The sequence below is a fragment of the Coloeus monedula genome (assembly GCF_965178545.1).
Source record: "Coloeus monedula genome assembly, chromosome: 10".
Lineage (NCBI taxonomy): Eukaryota > Metazoa > Chordata > Aves > Passeriformes > Corvidae > Coloeus > Coloeus monedula.
This window is the reverse complement of record NC_138790.1, coordinates 5,501,039-5,526,707: the sequence shown is the minus strand read 5'-3', so window position 1 is coordinate 5,526,707 and position 25,669 is coordinate 5,501,039. Positions and strand designations below refer to the sequence as shown.

General features: G+C 44.0%; 1 protein-coding gene across 1 annotated transcript in view; it reads left to right on the top strand.

Moving 5' to 3' along the window:
• Positions 1 to 265: 265 nt before the first annotated feature.
• LOC309576577 (glypican-5-like) overlaps positions 266 to 25,669 on the top strand; it is a gene marked incomplete at its 5' end in the record, with an annotated part of 330,180 nt that continues 304,776 nt past the window's right edge. The window contains 2 exons of the mRNA XM_082287977.1: positions 266 to 431; positions 23,661 to 23,822. Of these exons, the coding sequence (XP_082144103.1) occupies positions 266 to 431; positions 23,661 to 23,822 (328 nt within the window). The remainder of the gene's footprint in view (positions 432 to 23,660; positions 23,823 to 25,669) is intronic.

Below are 25,669 nucleotides of genomic sequence, written 5' to 3'. Positions count from 1 at the left end.
AGCGCTCCCGCACCCTCCGCCCGGTCCCCCGCACCCCCCGCCCGGCCGGGGCTCCCTCCCCGCTCCCGGCCCTGCCCCCGCCGCGATCGGGGGGCGGCGGCGCCCCTCGGGCCCCGCGGGGAGGGGCGGGGAGGGGCGGCGGCGGCCGCTCCCGCCGAGGAGGAGCGCGGGCGGCAGGCGGGGGCAGCGCTGCCGCCGCCGGGACCGGCTGAGGGCCCGCGCCCCTCAGCGTTCGGGCCGCCCGCGGCCGTGGCCGGGGTGCGAGATGGCCGCCGGCGGATGCCGCACGGTGCTGGGGCTGTGGCTGCTGGCGGCGGGGCTGTACGGCGCGGTGGCGGCGGGCAGGTCCCCCAGCTGCCACGAAGTGCGGACGGCGTTCCAGCTGCGGCAGATCGGGCCCCTCAAGCTGGTCCCCGACGTGCCCACGGCCGGTCAGTACCGACCCACCCGCGGGTGGCCGCTCCGCGACGGGAGGGTTGCGGGGGCTCGGGGCTGGGGCGCGGGATCCCGCGGTGCCCCCTCTCTGGTGCCGCTGTCCGCCCGGCTCCCTCCGACCGGCGCGGCTTGCCCGCGGGCTCGGGGAGCGGGAGCGAAGCGCCCTGGGCACGCCGCTGGCTAAAATAACTCAACATTTCCCAGGAAAGGAGAGCGGGAATACTTCGGCGCTTTTACATTGTGCAGGTGTTGCTTATGGGTCGCCACCGCAAGCGCCGGGGTTTTCATCCCCGCGTTTCAGACCTGTGCGGTCCCTTTGAGTACCTGAGGCAGAGCGCTCCTCGCAGGGAGGGTCCCTTTCGCAGAAGGCTCGTCAGTAGCCGGATAGTTTGGCAGGCTTATTTTGCTGACCAGATGTGGGATCCTCTGACGGGTGGTGAATTCACCGCTAAGTTCTGACTTGCGAAGAGTCATCTTGCAGTTTAATTCAGGGGAGCTGTCATAAGGGAAGGCAGAGGTGACACCTTGGAGGGATACAGCCAACAGAACTTGGCTTTTGCTTACTTAAGCAGTAAGTCTGCAGCACTTGTGAAAGTTGATGAGCAGAGTGTTGTTCCATTTTGCCTTTTCACAGTTCAGAAACAATGCCTGTCAGCTCTGAAAGGGAAAAGTAACACAGAGATAATAAGAATAGCCTCTTTTTTATTGCATATTCTACAACCTTACCCTGGTAAGGGGATGAAATACTTCATAATTAAACTCTCATGAATGTATCATATATTTAGATAATGAAGTCACATTCCTCAGTTTTACATGTTTTCCAATCTAAACAATTCAGTGAATCTCTTTTAAGAAAATGTTTACAGGCATTGGAATAAAAGAGACTGTCAACTTCCTAATGCAATTTCTAGCTACCTCATGCTACTGCAATTGCCTGTTGGTGTGTGGTGGTACAAGTTTCAATTTGGGTTGTTGTTTTATTATTTTTTCTTTTTTTCTTTTTCTTTTTTTTTTTGAGAGCAGTTCAATTCAAAGCCTGCTGAGTTTGATGGAAAGACTTCTTTTCTTAGATGAGTTTTGGATATGTTCTCTGGCACAGGTTTCTGTCTTGGGGATTAAATTTGATAGGCCATTGGGCTGATCTCTTACGGCTGTAATCGATTGCAGAGTGCTGGTGATCTTCACTTTGCATGAGGTAGTTGAGATGACACAGGGGTGTAGAGTTATCTGTGGAGAAGGAAGCATTTGTCATTTTGTGGCAAGAAGAGATTTACAGGAATGGCATTTTGAAGCTTGGTTATGACTGTGCTGTGCTGATAGAGGCATCAGATGGTGGTTGTTTTGGAGAGCTAAAAGAGAGGCAAAACAAGGCTTTCCATCCATTTTGATGAGTGCTTAACCCTCTCTCCTGAGCTTTTCCTGGGAGAAGTTCCTCCAACTTTAAATCGATTCATTTACATTTTCTATAAAACTTTAGTGCTGTAGAGGAATCTTTCTCTCAAAGTTGTCTGCTTTCAGAAGGAAGGTGTAGATCCTGTGGTGCTGCAGAAAATCACAGAATGGTTTGGGTTGGGAGGGACCTTAAAGCTTCATTTAGTTCCAACCCTCCTGCTGTGGACAGGTTTCATTGTCTTCTTGTGTCCTATTGAACTTTACTGTTGAATAACAAGCTCTCGGAAAAGAAATGGTGAGAGAGAAGGTGAGGGAGGGTAATATGCTTTTAAATTTTAGCTCATAAAGGTTTCCTTTGAAGAGGGTTGGAGCACCGCTGAGGACAAGTGGTGCATATTGATCTTCCCTGTTCACTGAGTATTACTCTTGCTCCACCAAAACTTGTGTGCTTTAATCCCTTGCCAGGCAGTACTGCCTCCTGTCTTGTGCCCTCTTTTAATTAAATATTGAAGTGTTTTCCAGCATTTTCATGGGCAGCTGTTATCAGTGAATGTATCTTAATACATATACACATTTCTCCTGACATTGAGGCTTATTTTATTATGTATTTTAATGCCACACGAATGTTGAAGCATGTCCCCTGAAGATGTCAGATGTCAGCTAAAGTGGAGTAGTGGTGGGCAGCTGAGGGTGACACTGGGGAACAGTGTGCTCAGCTGAATGGAGCCCTGAGCGAAGTGCCAGGAGCTTCCTGCTCGATTCTGCCCATGGGGGCCAGACCTGCCCCACCCTGGAGTGCTCCTCAGTCACCTGCATGTCGGTTTTGGCTTATTTTCTCTAATAAGTGAAACTTTTGCAGTCCTGTTGTCTGTTTACTAGATATTTTCAATCATAAGTGTTGAAAGCCCTTGGCTAATCTCCAGCCAGTATTTATAGGCTAATAAAACAAATCTGGCAGAGGTTAAAGTCTTAATGATTATTAGGTCCTTAGACCCTTCAGGGAAACCAGCAGTTCAGTCAAGGAGAGAGGCCCAACCCAGCGCCTGGAGAGGGACCAGCACACAGACTGTCAGGTGTATATTTTCTGTCTCCTCTTATGGGTGCTGTCCATTTCACTTGTAATAAAATGAAATAGTTGGGAGAGTTAGTAGCCTACACCCTCCTGTGGCTTTAGCTGTGGTTGCAGTGCTGAAGCTGTAAGGCGGTGGATCTGGGGTACAGCAGTGGATCCTGGATCCAAGCCTCATAGCGACTGGTGGACTGGGAGCTGCTTCCCCGTGTGCACCTGGTCTGCAGGCAGGTTCCTGGGGTTGCTGAGTGGGTGTGAAAGGGGTGTCAGCATGGCCTGAAGTGAGGTGAAGAGTTGATTTGGGCAGGACCTGCTAGCCTCCTGGATAAAATGTGGTGGCAAGGGAAGGAGGAAGACTCCTAAGGGGAAAAAAAAAAAAAAGGCTTTTGTTTTAAGGAGTGCTGTGAATCTGGCAGCAGCCTGCCTGAAAATCGTCACCTGAATGAGCTCTTGGAGATGACCAGGATTTGCTTTCAAATTTCTCTTCCACAGCTTCCCCCAAAAGACATGAAGTATTTTTCTTCTCTGAAGTCTAGTCCACTGATGATTGCAGGGCTAAGGACATGTTTGGTTTTGGGGTGAGTAAGACACCGAAATAGGAGGCATTTTTAAACAGCAGATCTCCTTGGTCTTTCTGTAAGACCCCCTTCTCCTCTAGTGGAATCTGTGCTTCTATCTGGTACCCTACTTTTTTTGGAACAAATGGAATATTTCAAGGGTAATCTGCTGCAAATAGCAAAGATTGTTCAGGTAAAGGTACTGCTGCCTTGGCTGTGATCCACATGAAGGGTTTTTTGTGCCTTCCACAGACTGAAAAATAAGGTAATATGTTCCTGATCTTGTACTTTGATCACAGGCTGAGCTGGGATGTTTTTGTAGGAGCTCCTTGGTTAACATTTTGATGAGGGAGGAATTCTAAGCTGTCTCCAAGGGTGAAGGGCTGTGTTAATCCTGCCAAGGGACTAAGCCTTTGGTTCCAGGGAGTCTAGATAGCTCCAACCTGACGCGTGCTGCCACGTCTGGAATGGCTCCCAGACAGGGGCTGCGTTGGCGATACCCTGCGAGCCCTGGGTTGTGTTACAGCGTCCACCGCGCCCTGGCACGGGCTCTGGGAGGAGTTCCGGATGCTCATAGGTTTTTCTGGGGCATGGAACATGGTGGTGCCTGCCTGTCACTGCTTTCCAAGTTCTCAGTAGGAAAACTGAATGAACCCAGCTGTAATCTGAGACTTGACTGCATTCAGGCAGTGAATCGTAGCAGAACCAGAATAAAAGTCCTCTTGCGATTCCTTTGGTAATCGTGTGACCACGAGAACATCCTACTCATTTACATATGCTCAGTTCTCCCTTTGGCTTATTGACTACTGTCTGAGCATGCAAAAAACCCCAGTCTGTAAACATATGGTAAGTAGAGAGAGAAGAATTGGGCTGATTTCTGGGAAGCATGGAAAATGTCATTTGTGAAAGAATTTTAGGAGCTCTTTGCCTTGTAAGTAGTCATCTTGTAGAAAACTACCAAAGGTATGATTAGCTTTATCTTGCTGTACTACTGCTTTACAAGGAGCATGGAAAATGCCCAGACTGTGTTCAGGAATTTGCTTCTGAAGGGCAGGTTTTGTTTTACTAAAAGCTGCTTCATTCCCCTGTGTCATCCTGCAATCAGCAGGAGTGTTCATTGCTGTGTATATATTGAATATCCCATAGTAGAGCTAGACATGCATTAACAAATGCACATTAAAACTGTTTTACTTTCTGATTAATGACAGGCAAGTCCTAGATTCCCACCAGAAGCCCCTTGCTGCATGTGTGCATGCATTAGACTGGATCTCCTCCCATCTCAGCCTGTGGCACAGCTCCCATGTGTGTTGAGAAAGGAGCATGAACTAGGTACTTATTTTGTATATGTCCAAGAATCTCTATTAAATTATCCATTTTATTATGAAGTGGGTCGTGCCATACTTTATTTTCCTGTTTCTCTTTTATTATCACTCAGCTTTTTAATTCTGTGTTCCTAATAAGAACACCTTGGATCCCCTGGTAAAGGTGTAGTGCAGAAAGGCATTTTGCTCACAGCAGCATTCTGTCGATGTCTGCTGTGTGCCAGATGAGACATGGACTTGCTGCACTGGCTCTGGGAACTTTGTCCCATCAGAATGAGAGACTCAAATCCTCTGGTGTGAGCTGCAGTTTGTACTTGGGTATTCTGTCCACACCTGCGTGTGTGGTAGTGTGGGGCTGCCTTCAGCAGGGTGGATGAAGGGTGCATCTGGGAGGAAAGATTGCTGGATGAGCATAGTTCTGCTTATGCTTAAGAACTGTATAGGGGTGGTTAAGATTTTTAAAAAGTTGCAAAAAATAGTCCTGTTTCCATGGGGTTCCTGTTTCTTTTTGACAAACCTGATTATTAACACAAGTTTGAAATGTCCTTGGCATTACCTTGCAGCTTGTTATAGCAGAAGGTGTTTTTCCTGTTACACTTTGTATTTGCTTATTTATGAACACACAGGCTTCTTGGTTATTTGTATCACAAAGGGGGTGATATACCTGTTGGAGGGGGGTGGATTGATCCAATGTGAGATGGATTCTGTTCCCATCTTTGTCCCTCTCCGAGTAGCCCAGAGCAGTTGTGCCTCAGTTTCCCTGTCTACAGCTTATATCACAGTATATTACTGTGAGCAACTTTTATCACTGAAAAGCTGCCAGGAAAGGGTGGTAGATCACAGCCAGAAAAAATATCACTGAGCTATACCTTCACTTCTTCAGGCTGACTTTCACTGAATTTTTTCTTTAAATGAGGGAAAAGGCTAGAAGTTATGTTGGTTTCTGAACTGGAAGCTGAACCTGAAAGCTGTCCTACCTTCACTTCTCTGATCCAGCCTCTGAGCAGTCTGGGGCTGTGGTATGTACTTGCTGAAATAGCTGTTCTGAGTAGAAGGAAAGCTATGCTTTTGCAGCCTGCAGCTCCTCTGGAGTAAAGGATCCTTCCTTCATTAGTCTTTGGATTTTATAGCACTCTTCAGGCTCAGACTGTCACCAGAAGTGTTAACCTAAAGCTGGTGATGACTGTGGATAAAGGCAAGATCTCACCAGCAGTAACATCTTTTTTTCCCCTTCTTTTCCCATGTCTTAAATTTCTGTTTGACGCAGGACCAGCTGCCCACTCTGTAATGGCCTCTTGGGAGTAATCTATAGGCAGAAAAAATGTGTTTAAACTTACTTAATGCCTCATAAAGATGGAATTGCTGTTCCACTGCCAGATGGAAACCTGTAGTTTTTGTGTCCATAAGCCCCAAAAAACATTGTTCTTGGTGACTTGCATGAGCATTTGGTCCAGGTGAGAAGAAAAATGACTTAGTTACTCAGATCAGCCTTTCCTGTAAATGTCTTGGGAAGGTATCCAAGAGTCAGCAAAGAACCTACTCTCCCCCAGCGCACAATCTTCTTGTCAGACTGAGTCAAGTATTGCTATAATTCACATGGTCTATTTAGTCTCTGAAAAATCTCTGCTGAAAAGAGTATGTAGCAATTTTTTTTTTAATGGTCAGCTCAAGATCTGGTGATTCTGGTGTTGAACTGGATTTTGGGATGGAAAACAAGCTTAGTAAGAAATGATTCATCCTTAAAATACTGGTGGCTCCCAAGAGCTGCCTCTGTAATACTTTATGTGCCACTGAAGTTTTGCTACCAGATTGTTATCAGAAAATAATATAAAAATAATGTTCCCACACCACCATGCCAGTGTGGCAGGTCTGAGCAAACAGTTCTTAACCAAAGAGCAGTACTGATGAAAAGGCACTAATGTGGTAAGTGGAAACAAAGTTTGCATGATAATCACTATATAAATCAATAAAATAAATATATCAAAATAAGTAAGAGCTTTTATAAGGATAAATCATGGAAAAATGGCATAGCCTGAGGATCTGTAAAAGCAAGGATATGTGTAAAATGCCCCCTGGGTGGTGAAAGGGTTTTGCTTTTAAACCATGTAAAACTAGAGCTAGAGTTCCAAATATTGTAAAGTCTTTGTAATTGAATCTTTGTCCCATGAAAGTATAAAATGTCATAAAGAGGCATATATTTCATAATAGTTGAAATGCATACTCATCACATACCAGTTTAGAGCACAGCTTTTGCTTCTAGGGGAAAATACAAATTTTGGTGGACCAGAGTCAATTCCCAGACAGCAGCCAGGCCTGTGACAAAATTTATACTGAGTGTATCAATCTGTTGATTAGGTGTCAGTATTTAAGATGATAGCTTCATTCTCATATCCATGAAGATATATTTAAAGGTATTTGCTTTGTTCACATACAAGTTACTTCTGAGCGGCACCAGTGGATGAAATAAGGCATCTACCTAGTATTTACTGGTTTATCCTAAGGATAGAATAAGATAGGGAGGCAAGCCTGTTAAATCTTCTACCCAAGCAGTTAAGATTTAGTGTTTTGAGGCAGTATATTATTTGATGGAAAAACAGAAAATATTTCTGCACAGTGTCTTGTGTTTAGATCCACAGAAATAACCAGAGCCTCAAGCTAAGAGCTGGGTGTGCAGGATTACATAGCACAGACCGAGGGGGACAAGGTTTTTTTCCTGTTTTGTGTCCTTCCTGACCCAGGGTGGTCTGTAGATCTGGGTGTGCTGGAGACTGAGCCTGGTCTGGACAGGGAACTGCTTGAGTTGTGCGTGGAGTAGCCATAGCAGGACTGTGCCAACCTGCTCTGGCACTTTTTTATGGCTGCATTTTGTTCCTTACAACAGCTCAGTATTTTTTATAGCAGTGCTGATGGTGATGCAGTGAGCCCTTTGTGTCTGAACTGCTGTAGCTGGTCCACTAGACTATCCTGTAGAAGAACCTAAGGACCATGTTTGCCACCCTATTTTAGGATGTGAAATGAAACTCAGGTGGCTTTGCTAATTCCATACTGAGTCCAGTAGTCTTGTGGTGTTTGATGGCAGGTGAAGCTATACAGCTTAGTGGGGTGGCACCCAGAGGATCCCTCTGGCTCAACAGTGGTCTCCTGTACAAAGTTCTGCCCAAAGGCTTACCCTGGCAGTCTGACAGATGAGTTTTACAGAGTGCTGGCTTGTCCTGGACCCTCCTGGGGCTCTGTGCCATTCTACAGCACCAAGGAGCTCAGCAGTGTTACACAAATGATTTATGATGGAGCAGTTGCAACCTTGCCTCTTATGGATGCACACTATGCATACACTTCCAGGAGAATAAATCTGTTTTAGTCTTTTCAGTACATTAGTCTTAAAGGACGTTTATTAATTACCTTCTTGGTGTATTCATACATGCATGATTAATGTGTAAAGTTTTAACTTGTGAAATTTCATGACACAAGCTGGAAGAATACAGAAAGAAATTAAGACAATGGAGGAATTTTGAGTATCGCAGATGATACCATTACATTTATTTTGTGGACTCAAAAGTCTCAGGGGAGTTTCACTGATACATATCCTCAGGTTCTGTCTTGCATTTTGATAGCTAAAATATAGAAATAAAGAGCAAGTGTAGCCAGGCAATTGCATGGGAACTTCAGACCTGTAGAGGACAAAATTATTCCCCTGGAAGTAGTCTTTCCACACTTTTTTCTTTTGAAATACGGTTTTCAACCTTTTTTATATAATTCTGTGCTGTATTCTGCCTTTCTCTGCTCTTACTGAGTTTCTATTAATACTGATGGCCAGCATATATATGCACTTAAATTATATATATGTGGGTTTTTTTTGGTCTTCTGATGACTCTGCTTCCTTCCTGGGGTCATGGTCTTTCTCTCTGTAGAATTCTTCCATTGCATGGTGGATGTGAAAGCTTTTCTGGATGCCATCCTTCTGCAAGGAGCTCCTTCTGACAAAGAGCTCCTGCGCAGACCACCGTCACCTCCTTTAAAAACAAATGAGAGACAAATTTCAGAGAGCTGCACTTGCAAACCTGACAATATCAGCTAGGTCATGGTAGCTTTGTTTGGCAGCTAGTTAAATTGGATAGTTGGGCACATCCCTAGATGTTAATGGTTAAATGTATTCATTGTTCCAACAAGGCCCCTATTCATAAAGGGGCTATTCTGTGCTCGTTATGCATGCATAATTCCCATTAATGCTCCTGGGGGTTAAGGGTGTATAGTGGGGGGGAAAACGAAGCTGATGTTTACACACCCGTGTTTGCACTCAGAGAAGAGGTTTCGTAACACAGGAGAAACCGATTGTGTTTCCACAGATCCCTTAACTTTAAGGAAAACTCTAAATCTTTGGTTTAGAGAGGGAATGAGAGTGGAGGAGAAAGTGACACTTGCATAAGCACCTACTTCCTTGCACACCATACTTTGTCAATGACTAGAAATACTACACCAGTGCTATTATTGTAGAAGCTTTTGAAAGTGACTAAGTGCTTGGAACTTCAGGGTTCTTATTTGGGTATCAAAACAGCGACTCCGAATTTTTAACTTCTGGCAAAAACTTTTGCAAACTTTGACTCACATTAATCAGGGTGATGAGATCTTGCAATTTATTATATGATAAGGGTGTTTCCATAGAAAACCTTCAGATTTAAGATTCCTCACTCTTAGGTGCACATCAAAGTCGTGTAAAAGCCATAAAGAAGCTAAGCACTGCATAAGAAAGCCTTTCAAGTTCCAGCAAGTGCTTGAACTACTGAAGGTTTTGAAGTGCTCTAATCTCTGACATGGGTGACGTGCTAGGCTAGCACTTTTTTGTTTTGTCACAAATCATCCATGCACATAGTGCAAAGGGACCCTGACAAAGTCATTTTACTTTTGAAAAGGTCTGCTTTTTTTCCTACCATTATGTCTCCTATTCACATCTACATGTTTGCTTCCACTTTGTTCAGGTCTAAGTAGCAGGGCATTTGCATAGTCTTCCCTTTGTTCTCAGTAAATATGGAGTAAAATGAGCAAGATCCGTGCTGTGAAATTAAAGCTCTACTCTTGAGAGATCTTAAGGGCCAAATCCTCACAAAAGGTGCAGCAACGTAGTGCCAAAGGAGCTGGTGTCCAGGAACAGCTTGCTCTGGGTGTTTATGCTAGGAAATGTGAATAAAGGGAGACTAATCTGTTGAAAACTGGATGTAATTAGAAAAATACACTGCTGAGAGCTGCTGAAAGATTAGAATAACAGAAAATTGTACTGAAATAGACCTGAAGTGATCATCTGGTCCATTCCCTCTACTTGTGGCCAGAATAAACTGTTCAAATCAGTGAGAGAAGATCACAGCCTTTTTAGTCTGTTTGTTCCAGTGCTTAATTACCTTACTGTATAGGTTTTTCCTAATGCAAAACCTAACTCTTCCTTGCTAAAATACAGGCCTTTTGCTTCTTACCCTATCCTGAGGACCTTCCTCTTTGCAGTAACACTTAATGTGACAACTGCTCTGGTGTGTTCTGCTCTGAGACAATGCTCTGTGCTTTTGCACTGGTCACAGAGCAATAAGCTTGTTGGTGTAAATGAATCTAGCTTAAATGCACCTGGAATGAGGTGAATTCCAGATGTGGTGACTCATCAAGGATTATAACTTGACTTGGTGTTGGAGCCCTAAGAATAGGTTTCGTCCTCCTTTATAAGTTTGAGTATTGTGAAGAAGGAACAGACGTAGAGTGTGGGGATATGAAATTCCAGGATCAGGAAGGCAAAATAACAAATTCATAGATTTGCTATGTAGTGGTGGACAGGAGCATGCAGAAAAAGCAGTTTTCAAGTGATCAGACTTTGAGCAGCAGTCGAGTTGCAAGGCTGCTAGTGGGAAACTGCATTGTTGTAGCAAGGCATCATGGAGATACCTGGAGATGTGGAGCATTTGCTCCTAACTTAAATAAAATATTCACCCTAGATTTTGCTGGTTGGTAGGCAGTTCACTATATTGCAGGTGTGTAGGTGAGGTGGCAATTAGGCTACTGAAAACAGAAGACAGTTATCAAAATTTAAGTCTTGCAAATAGACATGGGATTTCCAGAGCAAGTCTGAGTATCTCTAATTTTCCCAGTCAAGGGAAGCTCTGGTCCTTAACCCTCTGTTTTTCAGTGTTTCACTGTTTTGAGGTGTTAATTCTTGAGCACTGTTTTATTGTTACCGATGTAGGGAAATTATTCTTTGTGGCTAAAAAAGGCTCGACGTTTGTCTCCAGGTTGATTGGTCTTGCTCCAGATCCCTATAATCCAGTCCTTTGCTGCCAGCAGTGTAGCCATACCTGGCATGATGCTGTGCCTAAATTCAGATCGTGCTCCACTGCTCCAGGTCAGAGCTCATGTCTTGCCTCCCCAAAGCACATCTGTCTGTCTGCATGGCTGGACTTTACATGGCTTGTCCTGGGACTCTCTGAGGTTGAAATCATGGAATGGTTTGGGTTGGAAGGGATCCTAAAGATCATCTCATTCCAAATCCTACCACAGGCAGGGACACCTTCCCCTAGATGAGGTTGCTCAAAGCCCTGTCTAGCCTGGCTTTGAACACTTCCAAGGATGGAACATCTATAACTTCTCTGGGTAACCTGTGGCAGGGCCTCACCACCCTCACAGCAATTAATTTCTTCCTAATATCTAATCTAAGCCTACTCTGAGTTTGAATCTACTCCTCCTTGTCCTGTCACTCCATGCTCTTGGGAATAGTTCCTCTCCATTTTTTTTTTTTTTGGTCGGTTCGTCTCAGGTACTGGAAGGCTGTAATTAGATCACCCTGAACCCTTCTCTTCTGCAGGCTGAGCAATTTCAATTCACTCAGGCTCTCATTGTAGGAGAGGTGCTCCATCCCTCTAATCAAATGTCAAACCATTATGTCCTGTGTTCCTGCCCCATTGTCCTTCCATAAGGAAACCTAAAAAAGTGGGAGCTGGAAGGATGGAGTGATGGTTTTAGAAGGAACAGGGGCTTGCTAAGTAATATTTGGGGAACAGCACCCAGAGGTTGATATTGTTGCTCTGTGGTGGTGGTGAAAATATTTCCTCCCTGCAACTCACAACAAGAATCCAGCTTTCAGAAGAGCAGTGTTTCTTCTCTTTTTATATGGGTGGTTAAAAGGAGTGGTGTAATGAATGTGAAGGCAAGAGAACAAAGCATATGTAGAAAAACCACTGGCTTCTCAAAACAGAGTAGGGCTTTTAAAAAAGAAATTGGAAGCACAGCTCTCAGAGAAAGGCTTTCAAACTTCTGCTCAGAGAAGGCTTGACTTTAATCTCCTAATCTTAGTTTTGAAGTTTGAGAAAAATATATCTGTTACCATTGGGAGCAGCCTACAGTTGTATTTGGCTAAAGCATTGCATTTTCAGTTTCAAACTGCAATAATTTAATTACTCTTTCTAATCTGGTTTGCCTTAGATATGTCAGGAAATATAAACATTTGCATTCCCCAAAAAGCAGCTGTGGTTTGGCTGTACCTGGTTGGGATCTAAAACTTACTGGGAGCTTCCCCCTTACTGGTAACAGACCTGCTGTGCTCTGTGGCCTTCTCTGATAGAAATAAACCCCAACTGGGATGAAAAGTGTTGGTGTCATTTGTTGGCAGGGCTGTTGGCTGACATGTGGAAAGTTTGTTCTAAGTCACTATCACAGGTGCCAAAACATTAGCTGAGTAGCGAGGGCTGCCTGGGGCCAGCTTGTGTCAGCTTGGCTGCTGTGTCTCCGGTGGCTGCCATCCCCAGCCTGGCTGCCTTGTGAACTGCTGGCCTCTGGCTTTTCCAAAGGGAATTGAGTGGAGCCAGCACTGCCTGCCCGTGTGTCTAGCTGGCTTCAGGCAGCTCTGGGACATGGGGGCTGTGCTGGGCACCCCCAGTGGGAAGCTCTGGAGCTCCAGGCTGGTGGTTCTGAGTGGAATAGCACAAGTGGGAAGGGAAGGATAATCAGTTCAGTGTGGTATGAAGGTGCCTTGTTGGAGTGATGTCAGGGAAGAAACAAGATTTCTTAATTTATATAACAGGTGCAGAGGGTCCAAATCAAAAGCAGGCTCCAGGAAGACCCTGAACACGGCACATAGCAAAGGGCACTCTCCACTAGGAATTGCTTACTTGTCTAAGCAAACTAATGGAAGAGGTCTTCCTCTTTTCCATGTCTGAAACAAAGTGTGGAGCCTAAGGTCAAACATACATTTTAATATTGGCAAGTGTAGGAGCCCATCAGAGGTTTCCACACTGGTTTTTCAAAAGTTATTTGCCTGTGGTCCCAGCTTAAAGGCTTTTAGGACATCTTCCTGCTTCCCCTCAGCCTTTGGGAAGCAGCATCTGTTTCAGAATCCAGTATCCTGGCTCAAGAAATCCCAGAAAGATACAGTTTTCCTGCTGAACACACTGCTGGGGTCCTGGAGAGGGTGGTGGAATGTGTCCTGTGCAGTGAGCTCGGCTGCTTTCCAGTTTAGGGTTATGGCTGGTACCCAGAAGTCAGGGAATGGCCCCTTCAGGTGAGATTTCATTGTGGATGGTCTGCAGTTCTTCAGCTCTTCATTCCTGTCTGCTCCTGGTACAATCAGAACATCCTCCATGCTCTATGCAGACAGAACAGAGCACAGCCAAAACAAATGAGAAAGGGCAGAAGGCCAGTCCCATCCTGAGCACTGCCATGTGCTTAAGGGGAAGTACTGTTGTGGCCCTTAATTTCATGGGGGTTCGATTAACTTTGCTGGTGGGCCCTCACTGCTTTTTAGACCACTGAATGCTGTCACCAACTCCATGATGTGTTTGGGGTTTTAGCTTCTTGACCTTCCACTGGTTTTCATTGAATGCATGCAGCTAAAAATCACAAGCAACTGTCTGAAATCAAATGCAAGTTACTCTAAGGTAATGAAAGTTTTTCTAAATTATAATTCTTTGTAGGTTCATTTTTCTCTTTAATTTTGATTTTTCTTATTAAGGGTGAGTTTTCTCAGGTTTCCTGGCTGTGATCCTTGTTCCAGGATCTGCTTAAGAGTTTGACCCAAAGCTCTCTGGGTACAGAGCTGTGTTAGTCTCAAACTGCTAAATCCCACAGAAGCATGAAGCCCAGTGCTGTGTCTAGCTGTGTTTCACTGTATTTTGTATGACTTCATGCCACTGGGTGTCTCCATTGACATCAGGGGGTGCTGAGCCAAGTTCTCTCTGATGTTGCTTACCTTTCCTCTTCCCTGCACACGTTGTCTAGCGTGGGAGAAGTCATCTGAGCATAAATCTAGGTTCAAACTAGACTATCAAAAACAGCCTCCTGGTGCCCTGTGTGTGACCAGTGGGGCTGTCAGCTGGTTCCTCTGCGTGGTTATGCTGAATGAGTGCTCCTCTCCAGTTACTGTCACGTATGTTCTCCCTCTCCTGCTGTGGGATGCCTCCCAATGCTTGTGGGTCCAATTGGTGGCATCAAATTCCAGTTTTAGAGCAGTGACAGCACAGTGGCATTGTCTGCATAAGGAACTACAGAAAGGGAATGAGATGCAGAGACCTCGTGATGCTGTAGTCTTGCTGCAGCCTGTTTTAATTAATTACTGTGTCATGGGTGATGAAGTTGAAGAATTGGCCCTAGTGAGGGATGTCTTGTCTAGTAATCAGTTGCTTAGTTCTGGTTCAGCTCTGTAAATGATTGCTCTTCTTTTTGTGTAAATAGTATTAAAAGTGCAGTGTGCTCTTCTTAAAATTCTTGGGTATTTCACCTAGGTTTTTGTAATTCTCCTCTTTCTTCTCCCTAAAAATAAATTATGAAACTGAGAATGGGATCCTAAAGAAATCTGCTCCAATAATGGTAAAAACTGATCAAAACCAGTCATTTCTCATTCTTAAGTCATGCATAAAAATGAAGTTACAGGCTTGCAGGACAAGCTCATTGAAAGCATTAGGATTTGGGTTGTAAAATTAATACTTAGGAACGATCAGTGTGTATTTTTAAAGAGGAGAAAACAGTTGTCTGAGCACTTGGCTTCATGTATGGCTTTGGCAAAACAGAAGTACTCAAATTTTGGGAGGAAAGGGAGTATTGAGGAGTTGCTTTGCTCTCCTCTTGAATACTGTTCTTGCGGTTTCCCTTTCTGAGGCTGTGGCTCAAATGTCCAACAGTCCCATGGTTCCTTTAGATTTATATTTGCTTTTGTTTCTTCTAGTCTAATCTTCTTACAAATTTTTTATGTTGGCAGATAAAATGAAGAATAGGAAGTACATTTTATCATGAACCTATCAGTGTCTTTGGAATTTTCTGTGCTTTGCCACCTTATATGGATCTTACCACAGCAGGTAAAGCATATTAGGAAGTGGTTCCTATTAAAAAGTTGGTAAAACAGTTGTTAACATCTGAATTATCATTAGGGTTTGAAGTTGAGATGAATGAGGTGATTCACACCTCTCATAAAGAATTTTATGTCCTCCCTGTAGGACTAGATAGGCAGCCTGTGTGATTTGCATTCAGAAGGTGTTTTGTCTCACTGTACTGGGCTAGAGACCTGCTTCTTTCATTTATACACAATTCAGTTTTGTTGTAAACGCAGGGCTCTACATGCCTGTGTTCCGGTTTAGGCTTTCCACCTCTTGTGGTTTCTGTGGCTCATTCTTCAGGTAAGGCAGGGCTCTGTGGCAGTGAAATGCTGTCCCCTCTGGACAGCAGAAATGCAGCTGTTAGTTTATTGTTGTCCTTGGATGATACGGAGTAGGAAGGTTATTACTAGACTCCTCTCAAAAATATTTTACATGTGTTTATGGGGGTTTTTTTTGGTGGTGGAGAAAATATATGGGATTTACTGCTTGGAATGTGATGAGACACAGTGAAAGATGAGTCATAATACTCTAAATTAATGAAAGTTCTTGTGATTTTTCTCTCACCTCTGCATTCAGTTATACGTGCTGTCCCAGGAAAACAGAGGAAGGAGCTGGCATTGCAGTTAATGTAGAAACCCCCTTGTTGAAGATCCACCAATATCTACCAACCTAGGTTGTTTTATAATGTGCTTTACATACATCAGTCTTCATGCTTTTTTATCAACTGTAGGAGATAAAAGGATGGATCCTTGAGAGTATAAATCTCTTGAATTTGCATGTCCTGTGTAATTAGCAAGCTCTTTAGCAGTCAGAATCTTGCTGCCTTCCAGATAGAACCACATGCAAAGAATATCTCACTTAGCACTGGGCTCCTGGGAAGTTATTAAATGTAATCAGCGTTAAAGAATTTCACCCATTTAAGGAAGTACCAGACCTGAAGAAGTGGCCACAGTGCAATCCCTGGGCATGGCAGGCAGTGCTTGCCTGCTGCACCTGCATGTACCAGGCAAGAGTCTCTTCTCAACTGCTCAGCTGTTAAATTTAAGAGTTTGGAGTGAAATTACTGTAAGGTGGGTTTTGTGCCTTCCTACTGAAATTTTGCTGGTTCTGAGATTAGGGCTGGTAGGGGGGAGGACCGGAGGGAGGGGCTGGTGAACTGTGGGAAGTTACTTGCTCTTTGTTCCTTCAAGAGATGATTTCGAGCAGTAGCATTATGGCCATTTGGCATTGATGCCAAAGATGTGTCTTCCAACACCCTACTGAAAATCAGGCTGTTCTGGGGAACGCTGGAAATTCTCTAACTGTAGGTGCTTTGTAGATGTGTTACAGGACTTTTTATTCCTGTGTATGTATGTGTTCCACCCCCTATTCCTCCTGTTTATCAGACTGAAGATCCCTTCCCTGGGAGGTGGCTGCGGCAGTGAGTGAGGGGTTTATGGCCCAGCTGCTCTGCCTCACCCACTGCTGTGACAGTCCTGTGGTGGAGACTCCTGCCTTGCTCCCCTCCCGTTTAGACCAGTTAAGGCAAATCACCTGTTAAAAGCAACCTGGCTGAAGGTGCCTGGGGCAGGTGGGGGGGCTGCTCTTGTGATCTGTGCCACAGGTCTGGTAACAGGCATGAGGTGAGGAATAGTGACTGCAGCTGCCTTCTTAGCTCTTTGCCTTCAGCTTCCTGGGTGCAGCCAGACTTTGTAAGGAGCAGCCTGGAAAACTGAGGATGAGTGACATGATGAGTTCTCTCCCTGCAACAGCTGTTCCTCCTTGCAAGGAAGCTGTGGCCCATGGGCTGAAAATGTGTCCAGCTGCTCTAGGATGTCCCACAGGTGTGCAAGCAATTGGAGGAAGGCGGGGGAAGGGTAGCTGAGGGGCCCCGGGAGGAACAATAGAAGGGAATCTTGAGTGAGGAGAGGGACTTTGAGGAGTGAAGGGAGTGCCTGGTTTATGCCTGTGTAGGTTCCAGTGAGTTGGAGGGACATTTGGGTTAGAGAACTCAGATGCTTTTTTTGCTCATTGGGTCCAGGAACAAGAAAGGTTCTGTGGGGCACAAGCCAAGGTGAAAAACCTACCAGGCAGTGATCTATGGAGTAGGGCAGAAGGTGCTTTGCAAAGTACACCAAAAATCAGCATACAAGAGCAGTGAGAACCAGGCAAGCAGCAGAGTGGGGAAAACTTGAACAAGATGCACCTGTGAACGGGCCTAGGAACATTTCATTGTGCAGATGCTGCCCTTAAGAGCTGTATATTTGGAAGAGTTCCTGCTCTGGAAGCTGATCAGGGCCAGTGCCAGATCGTCTCCAGCTGTCCTGCAAGCTGTGGCACTTGATGATGCTGCCAGCTCTCTGGAGTCATGACATCTAGTGTTTCTTGCTGTCCCCCCTCCTGTCCCATTCAAGGCTTCTACCACCCTTAGATTTGCAGGTGTAATTCCAGTGCAATCAAGTGGTCCTTCTATTTTGTGGGGTTTTATACCTTTTTTTTTTTCTGGGTCTAGTCAGGAGCTCTTGAGCAAATGCAAGCTGTTTGACTTGACAGAATTGGAAGTAGCTCCACTTGCTAGTAGTTACATTAGTAGATTATCTAAGCTGTGCTTGATAAAACTTGAGGTGTATTTATCTTTTAGCCTTGATTGTTTCAACTGGAATAGCGCATCTGGTCATGGCTTTAGTCATGTTTCAGTGTATTTCAGAAGAACAGTGAGAAGGCAAAGTCTACTGATCAAGTTAAACAGTATCTCTGTTAATGTACATTATGAAAGAAGGGATGAGGGGAAAGGAAATTTTCATAACTTCTGTTTTGCAAACTGCACTTGTAAGGTTTCTTGCTGGATATATGCATGTTGTCAAGTTGCATGTAGATGGATGGGACAAATTCAGGCTCTGCTTTCATATTTTATGAGCTTTTTGTTTTCAAGGGACCTTGCAATGTGCTGTTTGTCTGTGTGATCTTTAATATAAAGATGATGATAGGATTATTTTAACAAAATAGAGGAAAGAGATTGGAAAGTTCTTTCTGCCTAGTCAGAAAATGTGTGTGGGAGGGCCTGGCAGGAAGAACCTGATGCAGGAAGAAGAGACACCTCCGTTTGACTTAAACTCTGCTCCCTGGAGCTTACCTGGCTTCTTTGCCTAGCCCAGGGAGCAGAAGGTTTCTCGAATTAGCTGCTATTTTATGTCCCAGAGCACTGTGCACTGGCTTGTTGATTTTTGTGCTAATTCCTGGCACTATTTCAAGCATAGTAACTACCATATTTTACACATTGACAGATCAAACTGTAGCTGTTTGACTATGCACATGTTGAGTTGATGACTTTAAGATACTTTGCTTGTCTTTCTAGTTGAAAACATTTTATTACTTGTGGTGGGACTGAGCTTGGTGTAAGGCTGTGCATGGGCAGCTGTGCTCCCTGCTAGGTGAGGGTGGCCCGTGGATGAGTTTCTTGACAGCAGTCTTGCAGGTGAAGGTGGTGATGGTTTTTGCACTGCTGAAGCACAAGAGCTACATGCAAAAAGAACCTACAAGCTTGTGGCAGCCTACAGTGGCTGGGTTCCCTTTCCTTGATGTGGCTGTGCTAGTGTGGGCTCTGCTCATTCCCCAAGTAGTTGCAGGGGGGGAGCCCTGGTTGGAAATAGCTCCTTTTTCCTTTGATTTGGCCTCCTCCCCTGAATTAGTTTGTGTTTAATTGCTGAATTTTCCTCAAGCTGAGGCAGCAGCTATACTAGACAGATGAGTCTCAAGACGGATGAAATGTTGGCTCCTGTTCAGCTGGGCCAGGCACAATGCAAGGTACTTTTGGCACCCTTCTCTGTGTTACTAAGGCATAATCAATCTTGGAGTCTTTGAAGACATTTGTACAACACCAAAATCTTGGGCTTTGGACTAAAGCTTTGTTTGGAAATACTGTTGAAATGTTTGTCAAAATACAAAGGCAAAAACTGTTAGAAGACAGATTGCCCTGAGCTCACCCTCTGATTGAGCTTGCTCAGGACTCTTCTGTGCAGTGGAAATTAGAGGCTCAGCTTGTTTGGGGAAAAAAAAAAAATCAGCCTGTCTTTGAAAAAGTTGGTGCAGGTAGATCAGTTAGTGTGTGTTAAAAGTTTGGTTTTCTGGTTTCAGAGTATGGCTTTTACAGTGTGTGCAGCATTTTAAAGACAGAACTATTAAACTACACGGTCAGCTAACAAAATGAATATATATTCAGCTTTTGGAAGAAGTTAATGTTGTTTGCTAAACAGGCCTCTCTGCTTTTGGGAAATGATACTGAATCAGCTGGTTTTAATGGCCAAAGTATTAGATTTTATTTATACCAAAGTTCAGAATGAAGTCCCAAACTTTTTGATTCAAAACAAAAAGTTCTCCAATCACCACATAACAAAATAGTCCACAGCTGATTTTGATAGAGCTGGCCAGATGGATGTCAGGTAAGGATACATAGTTTTCTGTGCATTTAACACTAAAAGTAATTTATACTTGTGACAGGGAAGTGTCTGAAGGTGTTGCCTTTGGCATGTATTGAGTGCTTTGGGGTCGCAGAGTAGTTTTCAACAGGGATCATTGATGCATTCCAAAACACACATGCTTTAGACTCAGGTACTTTTTTTCCTGCACTTCTGAATGTGACTGTTTTTCAAAGTGGAGCAAAATACTTTATCCTGTTTTTATAATAACAGTAAGGATTTAAAGTCTGTAGTTTTTCTCACTTTAAAAAATAAGCTGGGCCTCAGTTTTAACCAGTACTCAAGGGAAAAAGACGTGAATGGAAAAATAATGTACATAATCAGGAGAGTAATCCTTACATCTGATCTGAAGAAGAAAACTAATTTGTTTTAGGAATGCTTTTAATAAACTTTTTGGAATTGAAGGCCAGGCATGTAGAATTGAAAGTGTTCTCTGTCAGTAAGTTAATGCATAAGAAAATGAAATGGAGAGGTGCCTTGGGGTGCAGGTGCTTTGCATCTGTGGCATAAAGTAAGAGTCTAGCAGAGGGCTCCCATCATGGTCAGGGGCTGGAACATGTGGGAATGGAGAGCTGGGTTTGTTCCATTGTAGGAAGATTAAGATTAAGGGAGGCCATACTGCTGTCTTCAGCTACCTTTTGGGAGGAAGTAGAGAAAGTGGAGTCAGCTTCTTGTAGGTACATGGCTGTATGCTGAAAAACCACAGATGTGAGATGGAACATGGGAAATTCTTTAGATAGAAATTTTTAATTTACTTATTTTACTGTGAGTGGAGTCAAATGCTGAAACATGTCCTGAGAAGCTGTGGTGTTGTTGATCTTTGTAGACACTTGAAGCTTGATGGATGAAGCTCTTAGGTAGTTAGACCTGCTTTAAGGGGAAGGTTGAGCTTGAGGTGCCTCCCAAACTAAATTACTAGTTAGGAAATGAGAGGCAGCTTGGGGAAAGCTGGTAAGCAAGTCCTAGAGGGAAATTAGCAGGGTGAAATCCTGAAATGATGCTGTTGGTAACTTCTGTGTTTTGGGAATGGTGCTTTCTAAACTCTGGTGTATTGAATGGCTTTGTTCCTTAAAAAAGGGAGGAGTTTTCCCTTAAGGCTGTGTCCCTATGGCTGGTGGGCAGCACACTCTGAGCAGGGCAAATGGGGTGCTCTGTCTCTGGGGTGCTCAGCCCCTTGGCCACCCCTCTGTTGCTGCTTCTCCCCTCTTCCTGTTGGAGAGGGTATTTTTCATTAAGATGAAAGAGATGAGAGAAACTAAAATTAGTATCAGAGTTATTAGAGACATTAAGATATTACTAATGAGTTCTAATTTAATCTCGGCACCCAGGCATGTATAGCACTGAAACCTTTTATTAGGTTTCTATAATTGTGTTAAAAGTGATACCCTCAGGCTAATACTGGAGCAAGTGAAATTGCCAGGCTGTGTGCATGACAGCAGTGACCTGACAGTCCTCTGAGGAGAGTGGGGCTTGCTCTTCGCTGTGCTTTCAATGCTCTGTGTTTTACATCAGGCTCCTTAACTGTCAGGGGCTTAGTGCCGTTTCTGTTTAAGAGTGCCTTCTATGTCATTTTGGCTCTGGATCAACAAATCCTAGCCTTCATGCTCTGGGAATATTCATCAGGGGAGGTAGCTGGGTGGGGAATCCCAGGAGTGCAGTTCCAGCTGAGATATCCCTATCTTTAAAGCTTTCTGAAGGAGAAGCAGGTTCCCATGTGTCTCGTTTCAGAGGGGAATGCCAGGTGCAGCTCTGATAGCCATGGATTGCCTCCTTGCCAGGGTCAGCACGGAGCACCTGAGATTTCAGACCTTTTTTGTTACAGGTCTGAGCTTTGCAAAACCCCATCAAACAAAGCCGTGGAGGGCTGCTGTAAGGAGAAATGCTCTGGGTGTCAGCAGCTTGGCAGTGCAGATGCCGAGCAACATTTACAACCCCTCTGCTCAGACACCTATTTGTGCGTGACTGAGTCGCTCTGCAGTCTGTATTACAATTTCACTCATGCTTTGGTGGTGCCAGCTCAAGAGAAGTGGTCCTTCCCTGACCCCAAGTTCCTTGTGAAAGGACAAACGTGTTGAGGGGGTGAACTGGATCAGGGAACCCATCCAAGTTAAAATTAGCCTGGCCAAGAAGCTAATTTCAACCTTGGGACAGCTTCTCTGGCAGCCGGGAGCAGACGAGCGTGCCCAGCCGGTGACGAGCGTGCAGCCCTCCCGCTGCTGCTTTTGGCAGCCTGCTGGCTTCAGCCAGGGCCTTCAGCAGGGTCTGGGACTTCCCACTGGAGTGGGGAGAGTTTTGTTTCCTATATTTGAAATAAGATTGAAGTGTGAAACAAATCCACCCCCAAAATGGTGTCCTGATTCAGCTCAGTCTGTGACAACTTCGATCTTTGTTTGCAAACTTACATAAAAATGTAGCGAATTGAAATATTTTACTTTGGTTTTGACCTTCTTGACATAAATTAGCTGCACTTTCCAATGAGAGTTGCTATAAGCTGGAGCAACATTTTCAAGTCAAATAAGGTGTTTTAGCTAACTCGGTGTTTTTATTTTTTTGCCTGGTGAGGGAGATTTATTGAAGCTCCTCCCTCCAGGTTTGGTCTCAGTGAGCTGGTGACCTGGAGCTGGCTCTGAGCAGAGCCTGGTCCTTTGGGGGTGTTTACTGATTTTTCCAGTGTGTGTCCTTGTTTTTCCAGTGTGCATCCCCCTGTTTTTAATCACTGTCAGTTATGTGGAGTATTGCTGTGCATTAACCTGCAAGGCTGCACTACAAGAGGTAGTGCAGGTGATGGTTCATTAATATTTCTATCCCAAGGCCTGGTCTGGGTTCTCTGCAGTGGCCTGGGTGAGAAATCCTCTGAAGGAATTATGGCCCTTTGGAGAATCAGGTCTGTTTTCATCCATGTGTGCCCTCCAGCCCAACTGGTGCTGTGTGGGGAGGGATTGCCAGTGGTGTTTGCAGTGGTTTAAAACAGAGGCCCACCTTGGGCACAGAGAGGGCAGTGTGGGGGCATACCAGCTCCAGTCCAAAGGGCACATACAGCCAGTTGTGGGGTGGGACTGGGAAACTTGGCCACCTGTATGGCACTGGCCTTCCTGGGAAAGGCTGTCTCCTTCCCTGGAGCCCGAAGGATGGGATGGAGGTGGACACCTGCAGCCCCTTTCCCCCAAGGCATCTGTTTCTGCCTTGAGGTGGAGGGAAGGAAGCTCCTGACACACTGTCATGCTTCATACTGTGTGACTGTTTGGGCTCTGGTATTCATGTGTGCCTCTGGTTTTGGATTTACTTGCTTAATAGTCTCTTGCTTTTTTCCTCCCCTTCTAAAACATGTATTTGTGAAGCGTGAGAAAACACTCATCTGCGGTCTGTACCAGATCCTTTCTGGCACTTGCGTATCCTGTGCTGTAGAACAAATAGACTCTGAGTGTGTCCATCACAACTCTGTGATGTAGGTTTCCTTATTGAGGATATTAAACTTGCTGAAACACATACAAAGATGGAATGATTAAAAAAACCCCCCATTCTACAAGAATGAAGCTTTTAATCAACTTTCTCTGTAGTTGCAAGGTGAGAGTGATTGCAGTGCCTTTAATTTTTGTTTTTTTTGGTGAGCTGCCCAGGAGCTCAGATTTTTTAAAGAAGGTTCCCCTAGTGTAAGAGGTGAATAGGTGATTCCTTGAGACACAGTCTGGGTGAGTATTGGATCCTAATTTGAGGCATGGTTAACATTCAAGTTAACACACATTCAAATTTTGATACCCTCAGCACCAGATGTACAGTGGGAATGTTGCCCCTTTGATGGTTCATCTTCATGATGATGATTGTTGTGCTGCCACTAACTGTGTTCAGGTAACTTTTGTGCCCAGTGTTCTTAACAGTGTAAAATAACTTAGCAGCTGATAATGTAATGTTACTTAAATTTAGATGAAACAATCACAACTTTGTGTCCTTCTGACAACAGCTGAGTTTCATGTTGTCATTCCTTGTGGGTTTTGTCTTGTTTCAAAATTTAAAATGTGGTGTTTCTGATGTTAAGAAGCATTACTTCGGTAGTGTAAGTTCAAGCGTTTTCTGATTATTGTGTTTTTCTTGTTTGCTTTAAGAGTCAGATTTACAGATCTGTCAACACAGGGCACCAACATGTTGCACCAAAAAAATGGAAGAAAGCTACCAGGCAGCTGTTCGAAGGGAGAGGACTCAGAGTATCCAGGCACTGAACTTTGAACTGAAGTACATGATTGTTGGTCACATCACAGCTTTTCAAGGTAGGAAATTTTGAGTAGTTTATAACAGTATCCTCTGCAAGCCAGAGGAAAGCTCTTATCTTTGTTTTTCATTCCTCTTGCATCACATGCTGTTGTCACTGCCTTATGGTTTGCTTCCCAGTTCTTTGATTGTGCTTTTGGATAAAGGTGATGGCACTTAATCTTGTCTGGTATGTTAAGCATCTTCCTAAATCTAATCAGGAATAGATTGAAGCCAAGACTTTGTTCCTGGGGTTAGTGTGGATTTTTTAAGGCATTTTCAAGTGTCTTTTCGGTGCCTGATGGTCTTGCTTTTTGATACTCTCTTGTGTTGCCAAACCATTTGCAGGTGTAGAACATCGCATGAAGGCGCATTTGTTTGTTGATGCTGAAGAATAAGTGCTCTAACTGAGGTGTCAAATGAGAACACAGCTCTTGCTTCATGTCTAAGTGCAAGAGTACCTTGCTCTAACAGGCACATATGAGACTATTTAGTTCCTTTGTACAGGTGGTTATTGTACTATTACAAGGAGGAAAATGCTTGGGTATAACTGTGCACTGTAGTGTTGAGCACTGGAGACTTTTCTCCAGAAGGGCATTTAAACATAGGCTGTGAACTTTAAACTTATGAGAGTTGAGTGATTAAATCACTCAATGAGTGATGAATCCTGCTTAGTGACCTCTGTGGGACTAATTACATGCTTAATTTTAACACTCTGCTTTGCCATGTTCAGTGCTGAGCACTCTTACGGAATGGGTTCTGAAATGAAGCCAGTAGTTATTAAAATACCAAGTGTTGGGGCCTGGATGATTAAGCCTATTGTTAGAAGGCAGGTTTTATCAAGTAATATCTTTTTTTGTCTAGTTTCTCCCATTTGAGTGAAAATACTATAAATAAAAGATGAGACTGACAGTTAATAAGAGACAGCATATTATCTTAAATTGACAATAAGTGATGGTGGAAGTCTGAAAGAGACATGAAGGGACAAGAGAAAAATTTTCTTCTGCTTTTGTTTTTTTACATCTCTTTCCTTTTTTACCCATGAGTGAGAAATAACATTTTGGTTTATTTTACAATTAATTTTTGAAAATGTTTGATACCCCCTTCATTAAAAAATTGGCTTGGAGGGCACTTCAGAGGAGCACTGTAGTGAAAGGGTGGCTGTTGGCATTGTTAAACGCTGGTTATTCATTCAAGCAATCTTTCAGTATTATGACTGAATAAAGGTAAGGTCAGAATAGATTAACCTACCAGCCCTTTTAGGTCAAGCCAGAGGCTTTATTGTCCATTGCTGATGAAGCCTTTTGATGGAATGAAAGCGGTAGTTAGACATTTCACACAGTTTAAATTTACAAGCATTTTCTGGAAGTGGGTAAATAGGTTGTTTGTTGTGACTTGCTGTGGCTGGCCTTCTGTCTGCATTAGGTGGGAACACTTGAAAAATGTAACTTTGCTCGCTTGCATTGGGAGCTGCTTTTGTTCTCTGGTTTTGTCCCAGGTGTCAGTGAAAAGCCTCTCTATCTTGTGCTGGATAAACATTCTGTTGCTAAGAGTGGTGCTGTGCGAGACATTTACAGGGGGAGAAGATTGTTGCATTGAATTAACTCTGTCCTTTTGGTCTGCTTTCATGTGTCGCTATTTTCAATGATAAAGTGAGTGTGCCAACAGCACATTTTACAGCCTGAGAAAAGGAAACCCTGATTTTAGAAGCTTTCAGATGCTGTTTAGATTTCATGTTTCTTGCAGCAGTGAGAAATGACTCAGACTTTCTGAAAAATAGCACTTTATTCATTTGTATGGGGTGGTGTTTACTTGTACAATTTTCATGCACAATTTACTTTTATATATACACATTTTTAGTACTGTT